Raw genomic sequence first — 9,230 nt, forward strand, 5'->3', positions numbered from 1 at the left:
TTCGTTTTACTCAAAAGGTTACCTTTACTACACCGAGGCGTTTTCAAAATATATCACCATCTCTTACGCCTTTCATGAATTAAAAGCTATCGCCATACTAAATACATTTTCCTTTGCAATATGAAGATTAAATATAAGCTATATTCTTCGACAAGAGCCACCATTTCCTTTTAATCAACCATCGATTGTGACGAACATTAGGTCGAAGAATCATATCCAATTCTTCTCTTATGCTATATTTTATTTCTCAATTTAGGCACATTTTGAGAACATAGCATTTCAAAAGTTCCAGAGTAAAGAAAGGTAATTCCATATTGCTTCTGCGAGGACAGCCCAGCAACAAACATCAGTGGTTCTCTCTGTCAGGAATTAATGAAGCTACTCGACTCCTAAATTAAGCTTCAATCCATCAATATAAAAAGTCACTCAGTTCTGTCCCATAAGTGGTATTATAGTTAGAAACGTGCATTCCTTCAACCAGTCGAAAAAATATAAAGCATTCTCTTGTGAGTAGCAAGTATGATGTCGTTTTTAATTCCTAATATTTAGCTGGACATTTCCTTGAGTAGGGAAAACTCAAAGGTGACTTCATTTAATAGACGGAAAGCTTTATGTTTGCATCAATAGTGTCTGTTTTAGAAATGTCTTCACTTTCCCATATCATCAAGACCAAGACAGTTCTAAAGCAGTTATCTTATACTTTGATGTAAACCTAGGTTTGTAAGACAAAGATACGTTGTTACCTGTGCTATTGTACTCACTGATTTTTCCTATATAATAAATATGAATAGTAAGATGCCTCAATAAGCTTGCATGTCTTAAGTTTATTTTTGATTTATCTGGATAACAAATTCCGTTATCTTACTTTCGTATCTTCTCATATGCCCTGAGATTGCTTCATGAGAAATCCTTGTAATTGCATATCCGTACGTCCTCTGTGTTCTTCATGTGCTCTTGTGTTTGTCGGTGATTAAACAGGTTTTGATATACCTTATAGACAACTGAGATTTCGCCAATCACGGATTGCTTTACACCTGCCCCATCAAAAATTGTTGTTAATGATCATAAATGTTGTAGAAGAACCTACAAATGAATTAATAGGAAGGTCATGGCTTTGCTGGCAATGTGTTTAGAACTAAACTTCTGATAGTGTTCTAGAAATCTACATCTTTTATATTTAAAGCGTTGTTAACCTGTTCCAGCCGACCGAGTTTTTCGAGGAAGAAACTACCGAAGTAACAACTAAAAGTTAATCTACCGCAAAGAGAAATGTACTCAAAAAGTCTTCACAATTAAAGTATATGAATAAAGATAACAGAGAATATATTGCTTCTATCTTTTTTTTGTCTTCTGAGATGCAATTATTACGGCTGACAATAATAGTGTCTGAAGTCGAAATGAGGCCGATAATGAAAAGTGAGATTATTGCGACTGTAAATCTTCAATTTTGACAATTTTGAAATATAATATATTGTGCGAGGTATCAAACATTTCTGTTCATTCGTGTTCAAATGTTTTATGGATATCTTAATTTTAGTTCAATCGAGCTCGATTTTTTGAACTTCCACATCATTTTAAAAAAGCGTCGGTGCTGAAGTTTATTCAAATAAACAAAAGTACCGTAAATATCTGGCCAAAAATTAAGGTTGGGGGGACTTTCATAAATTCTTAAATTATGAAGGTAGCATTTTTCAGAACTTCAAATTTTAGAAACAACTTGATGCTCGCACCTATCCAAGTCGGACGGTTTGGATATTATATTATTGCAGCAGACTGTGAACACAACTGAGTATATGATAACAATGAAATAAAGCAGATGCATGCTCCTATGATCTTGCTGCACTTTTCTTTTTCTGACAGCAACGACAGTCCATGCGAATTCTCAAATATGCGCGAAAAACAAGATCTTTGATTATATACTAATTCTTTCGAAGTACGAGGCAAACCCATAATCAAGCCAATACAACTAAAAATGCTGAAGAGCCGTGATGCTTTACGGACAGTGAATTTATAAATGTTACACCAGTTTTCGAATTCGGAGATATTTCGGAAAGCATTGACTAGCCACCGTTCTGAGGCCTAGAAGTATTAAAAAAAAAATCTTGTTGGCGACAGAAAATTAATCGATACTTCAAGTTGCAGCATATCTCATAGGATCAAACGATTATTCTGACTCTCCGTTTTCTGTGTGAAATTAGCTATGTTTATTGATAAAGAATGGTTCGTTTGAAATGAAATGTTCTATACGATGTTCGTAATATGGAAATAAACTTAATGAAAAGAAAAGCAAACAGAATGTTACCATGAATCATTCAAGGGCCATGGTTATGATACTACTTCCGGTTTTCCTAGATGTAAACTATTCTTTACAGAGGAGGAATCCTCTATGTCAAATGCCATACAAAATGATTCCACTTTTCAGATATGAAGGAAATTCTATGTTACTACTGTTTCAATGCCTACAAATTGAGTGCACTCACTGACACTGACTAGCAGTGATATATGGCATAACTTCATCACCATCCAAGCCAAATTTAACCGCAGTACTAATAGATATATTATATCTAGTATATGATTGGCATAATTGTCGTCATTGAGGAGCTCTTCCTACCATATCGTATGCCCTTCGAATGTCCTAGAGTGGTTCACAGTACAAGAAGTAAGAAGGCTTAAATTTATAGCAATTCAGCACCTCCTGTACTCAAGAATCAAGATAGAAACAAATAAATAAAAGTAAACTGAAGCTAGTTTTAAGTTGCCATGAAAGATAGTCAGTTACATACTGGGACTGACCTCTTTAATGGCTAACACATCTAAAAGAGATACACCAATATCATTTTTTTCAGTGCGAAAACATTTATCATCCAACGCTTTTTGTTTTATAAAATGTGCATTCTTTGAAGTCTATTGCATTCTCCCACTAAATTTTATTTCTGCGCGAATAGGGAAAATATAATCTCGAAGCAAGAAATGGATAACGATATCTAAACTAAAAATATCCCATAAATGGACGTGTCACAGACTCTTCCAACTGTGATTGTATGATTTCGGGTATCCAGCGATTAAAGGCTTCAATTTCTTTCTCAGGAGCAAGAAAAAACTCTCTTTCTCGATTGGATAAACTTAAAAACACAGTTTTAAACCGCTAGGGTTTTAAATACATCAATAAGAAGATGCTTGAAATGTACTATAGTAGGAAATTGCTGAAGCTAGTTGTCTTGTCATAAAGAACAAATGATCTATTGATGGGGGATACAAGCAGCTGCAGAATAAATTTTGTAAGTGAGCTTCGGTAATAGTGTATGCACTTATGAACTACCATCGCTAATAGCGGGTATCTTGGGATTTCTGAAGTACGGGCACACAGAAAATCAGAACTATCTAGCATTGTTGTTATGGTCCTAATGTAAGTAAAAACGAAAAGATGCAGGGTTATGCTAACGCAAATGATTTTTACTAAGTTTAATCCTTTTTTACAACGTTACGGGTGGTGGCCAGACATTTTTACAAACAGTTATAAAATATGCTCTATTAACACCGCATTGATATAGATAATATTGCTGAGGCATTCTTCTTTCAAGCTTAACATGCATTATAAGTGCAAAAATTAACGCACAGGGAGGATTTGTTATCATGATCTTTTACTCGAAGTTGCTATTTCCATGTTATGGTCAATAACAGGAAAAATATAGCAAAGTTATTCCAGGCATTCTCACTGTCCATCGCATTCTCACAGGAAATTTGATTTCAGGTAACCCGCGAGGTGTTGGTCACAGAACTTGCATACAGCCCTAAAGTTCCCACCGCAAAGGTGTTTTCATTCTCAACACGATGCTCGACACGTAGATGGAACACATGGTGTTCATATCGGTTGGATGTTTTCGATTAGTGGACGAACTACATCACTATTTGTACATAATCTGAAGACCTGTAACGATTCAAGATGAGAAGCTGTAGAACCTACATTTGAAGTTTTTGAGAACTTTTGTGTGCTATATTAGTCGAAGAAAACGTAGTACAGTAAGTATTAAATTCCATTTTGATGAAGAAAGTGCCAAATAGATAATTTCACTGCAGTTTTTATAAATTGCTTATTTACAAGTTCCTAATTTTACGATTGTATAGGAGTTGTCGATTACACTGATAGGCTAGTAGCACACACTTGTCCCCGCTTTGAGTAATCTGTATTCCACATAAGATCGGGGGTCCATTATAGAATGTCATTTTCTAAAGCAGGTCTTGTCAAGTCTACCTCTGTCTATGCCCAGACAATCAAATTTAGTAAATGTGACAGAATTACTTTGTAGGGTAACCCATTCATTTTTTCCAAAAAGAGGAAAAGGACAAGCTTACTAGTTCTGTAATTTGTCAAAACGGTATGTTTATATTGAAAAACCTAAACTGTCCAGAATTTGTCCTGTTCATTCTTTTCTATTTCACCTTCAATAATGATTTCGAATTTTGATTGCAGTTGAAATAATGTTGTTGATGCAATCTCAAAGCATACTTTCCGCTTTTTCGATTGCCACACCAGATCAGTTCCATATAGGATTATGCGATGTTAAAAATTTCAGTAAAACAAATCAGAGACCCTTTAATGGAGCAGAGTCAGAGGTCTGCATGAGAAGTACATTAATTACTTATTAACTTTTGGAATAGGATGCTGGATTAAGAAAATAATTCTAAAAAACTAGGAGCCCTTCCCGAAAAAAGATCGTATAGTGAACGGAGGCAGAGAATAGCTCAGATCTGTTGGGGAATGATCTACCGCCACTTACTGTCACATATTATTCTATTAATAATGAACCAAACGATGATTGGGACGCCTAAAGAGCATTTGATGACTAATAGCGTAACATATTACCAGGAAGTCTCCTTTATAGATGTCTTATATTTTTGGCTTATCGACTTTTTGATTCCTCCGAACTCATAAAAACCAGCATTAGACTTCATTCGATGAAAACGCCTGGCTCCTCATTTGACACACGAGATGTATTTCTTCGCATTTGTATCAGAGACCAAAAACTATCAAGTTGCGCCGTAAAATGGAGCTCGATGCCAATTTTAGGTTAAAGTACTGTTATAGGACAACGTTAACCACTTGTATTACTACAGTGCCTCTTAATAACGTTTTGATTGGTTGCAAAACAAATAACGAGACTTCTAGAATTGACGAACATTACCTTACCCTGTTTCTTTCTGACAGTAACTTGTCCAAGCTAACGAATATAAATTGAAAATAAATGATTCACCTTATATTATCTTTGTAATTGGTTGTAACTGAGCTGTCTAGTTAAAGCTATGATTTTCAAGTATAACGTAACTTGGTAGCATTTCTGCTTTAATAGCGACTATTGAGGTTCCGGGAGCTTCTGTGATATTTTTGTTGCCGGACACCTGATCTAGATGTTATGTAATCGGTTGCATTTTAGCGGTTTGCTATATTTGATTGAGATCATTACAGTATTTTTCCTGTAGTATCTATCATCCAACTTTCGACGACACCAAATCTCGCCGCTAATGTGATGTGCCGCATTTCTTAACTTTTTAATCCCGACGTCTTCTCGGAGGTATATGCCCTACAGGGAGACCAACATACGAAGCTCGATGAAAGACCGCTTATCGGATAGTATATACCTTTTTGGCTAGTATACTGTCTTCTAGGTTCATCAAAAAGAGTACATAAGTATTTAGATATGCCCAGAACTCTTCACATTCCAACAATGGCGGAATGTATAACTGATATTTCCGATGCTCAAGTCACTTCTTGTATTTGTAACGGCACACAAGAATCGAACAATTTGCTGGTGGATGAGCAAATTTTATGGTATTACAAACACTAGCATAAAAAGTAGGTCGTGCTTCTAAATAAATCAGGAGGAATTTTAAAATAATAACTAACCGGTACACAGGGCCAACCTAGAAAACATGGAAGAAATAAGTCGCGACAAAAATTTGACTTGATGCAAAAGATATTAATCAATGAAACTTCTGATTTAGTGGCTGATCCTCTGAGAAACAAACTGTTTGGCAAGCACAATAAAAAGTCAGTAGTAACACGCATTAGAGAGATACGGGAAGGACCAATTATTTTACCATGTTAATGAAAGAAGAATTATTTTTATGAAAGTTACAGTTTCTTAGAAAAAAACACTTATACAAAATTCTTTAACCAGAAATGTTTAGTAAAATTTAATCGAGGTCGCTTTTGCGAGCAGCAAAATAACCAACAATAACGCTGGCCTTTTTTACTTTTTTCCATCGTTTCTTGTCCTTTTTCCTCTAGGTTTGGCGTACAACGACGAAAAATTGAGGATAATGAATTGTTTTCTATCAAATTGACTGTTATGAAATTTAGGCTGATTCAAAATTTTTGGTAGACAAAGGCACCAGAGTAAAAAACTGCAATCTCGGGATTATATTCTCAGTCATAGAAATTTTTAACTTTTCTGAATAGTTGTCAAGATTCCTCCCCCCTCCTTGAGGAAATATGTTTTTAGCCTCTGTTCAGCTTTTGCAGCATAACCTACTCTACGACAAGGCTTAATGCATCGTTCTGTACTCTGAAAGACCTCAGCGGAACCTTTTGCTGCCCTGATCATGAAGGCAGAGGACCTTTATGAATCTTTTTGGACACGAAGAATTGTCGCACATAATGACAATTACGTCATAATCGTCTTTTTATTTCAAAACTTCGAGCGATGAAAGTGTCAACTTGGGGTTGCTTTTTTCCTGCAGAATTCCTTAGTGACAATCATGAGGGCCCAAAAAAAACAATATAACCCCCCTCCCCTGAGGCAAAGTTCCGTGCTGATGAGTTAAAGTTTTTCGAGGTTCTGCAACTTTTCTCAGGTAAGCAGCAGAATTCTCTTTTAGGAAACGAGAAGAAGAATGTGAAACTTCTAAGAAAAGCAAAAGTTAGTTGGTGGTATTCAGGATTGAGTCACTCTTTCTATAAAACACAGCGGCTGCAACAATTGAAAAAATATTGGTGAAAATTTTCAGCTATTGTGGCCTGATCGTTGAAGGTATTAACCCACTGTTACCTTCTATCTAATCATAACATACCCCCATAGCGTTTTGAAGCAGCACATAATATAAGCGTTATTCCTAGTGATACTTCGATGTCGTTAGGAAACTCAGGGAACGAAATAATTGATTTTAATGGAGACCGCATTTTGTTTATTTTCGCAAAGTAATTGGGACCAATATACGAGCAAGCTGTAGATGTTTCCTTTAAACCGCTCTAATTTTATGTAAGAATGTGTGCCGTTTGAGATAGCAAGTATTTTGGGCGACCTCACATATAAAAGGGCTCAATAAACTATATTATCGTTATTCAATTTTGGATAAAATATTTATTACAATTAGACGTTTAGTCAAGACAGTGGCTCTATGGAAAAGGATTTCAAAGAAACCTACGAATTCACTAAAGCATTAGTCTTAAAAGTCTCAAATCAAATTACCCTAGCTGTTTTTTGCTATGTTTTTCTCCCTTTGGTTATTTTACGGTTATTTTATTTGTGGTGTGCACGCTATTTCAACCGAAAGGGCTTCAATGGAAAGCTCAGTTCACCTGCCCCCAATGCTGAGCATTGAAGTAGGAAATTCAAATATATCTCTTGTTCATTATTTTGAGAACGATTCAGTGGCATTGGAAAAACGTACCGATGTAAAAGATTGTTTGAATACAGTCTGGAAGGGAGCAACTTGGGCAGTAAATAATATTGAAAAGATTACTCAATGGATACGTCAGCTCAAGGTCCTAGCTGACGAGATTAATGATTATTCTATTAAGAAACAGTGTGGTTTAATGATTGGAACAAGTGGTGAGATGAAATACGCGTACTCAACGACCAGTAAAAATTGTGATACTACCGCAGAAAAGGATACTATTCAAGGAGCACTTGACAAAGCATTTGAAAAATACATTGTAAATAATCTTAATGCTGTTTGGTGTATGGAGCTCTCACATGGTGGCAGCTGGAAGGGGTATGCACTCGTTGGACATGGTGAAAGCTGGCCGTCCTATATATGGTGTGGTTCTGGAAACAAGAACACATGCGCCTCAGGTGGAAAAAATGATGTAATCAAAAGAGAGTTGGACGGACATGATTCGGTTTACATTAGCGGTAACTACACCGCCTATGTGTATAGTGACGGTATGTTACTTCACAACGAAGAGAAGTAGTCCTGTTAACCTCAAACATTCTATTGTCACCTTCTCATTTCCTCTGAAGTGAGATTTCTTTTCGCCGCAAATACAATCAAAAAAAATAAAAATTCTTGCGTGCAAATTTGTTGAATTCATATAAAATCCTATGTATTTACAATATTGTTTTAATGATTTTGTAAGTTTGAATGCAGCAATCGCATTACTTCTAGAGTAATACGTCTTTTCCTCAATCTTGCAAAGCTATATAATCTGTCGCAGTACCTTAATATTAGAATGAGCTTTTATAGTTGGGCAACTGCTTTGGTAGATTCTCAGAAATAGAACTTTTGCAGATAGAAAATGTACACGTTGATATGTTCATAGTTGAGTGAACCTACAGAAAGACTACAGCGGTTACTATTAGTTGCTCAATTGATCGTAAGCATAGATTAATAAGCAATTCAATTATCAAGCAGGAGGACTTAGTTAATATTATTCAATTCTTCTGAAAGCTGATTGTTGGCGTTCTGCTTCGTTTCGGGTTGGATTATACAATTCACTAGTTTGCCTCTCTCTACCATAATGTGTTATGAAGTTTGGACACGGAAGTTCCTCTTTATCAACAAATTCTCCCGATAGATTTGATATTTGTTACGGCATCGAAAGATGAGTTTCACTCAGAACTTTCTAGGGCCTTAGTTGACAAGCCTATTTGATTATAGCTATGTATCGTACTCTCTTCACCTGGACCAACAGAAAGAGAGCTTCTCGAGACATACTTCCGTTTTCGCCTGTTCTCAATGTCCTGCTTAGCAACTGAATAGATAATTGTTGAAATATTTTTGACACTTGTTTAGGTTAGTTTTTAGTCTCATTTGGACTTCCTATGCCTTCACGGCCGATTACTACAAGCCACGTACGGAAAGATTCGGAGCTAGAGTTCGTGAGAGAATGTTCACTTCATTCGAGGCTTCGGCATTTTCAAGTAAAGCTCTGTGCACGTTCCCTCAGTAAATTTTAATTATTTTTTCGTTTCTTGAGGTTTCCCGTACGACAAAAATGGCAACGGCGCAAC

At 36.0% G+C, this 9,230-nt stretch overlaps 1 protein-coding gene across 1 annotated transcript; it reads left to right on the forward strand.

The window, feature by feature from the left end:
- Positions 1 to 7,483: 7,483 nt before the first annotated feature.
- Positions 7,484 to 8,191, forward strand: KAFR0F00115 (uncharacterized protein; the record flags this gene model as incomplete). The annotated part of the gene is made up of 1 exon (XM_003957691.1): positions 7,484 to 8,191. The coding sequence occupies one exon, from the start codon at positions 7,484 to 7,486 to the stop codon at positions 8,189 to 8,191; it is 708 nt and encodes a 235-aa protein (XP_003957740.1).
- Between the last annotated feature and the right edge of the window lie 1,039 nt (positions 8,192 to 9,230).

Source organism: Kazachstania africana, chromosome 6 (assembly GCF_000304475.1).
Source record: "Kazachstania africana CBS 2517 chromosome 6, complete genome".
NCBI classification, from domain to species: domain Eukaryota; kingdom Fungi; phylum Ascomycota; class Saccharomycetes; order Saccharomycetales; family Saccharomycetaceae; genus Kazachstania; species Kazachstania africana.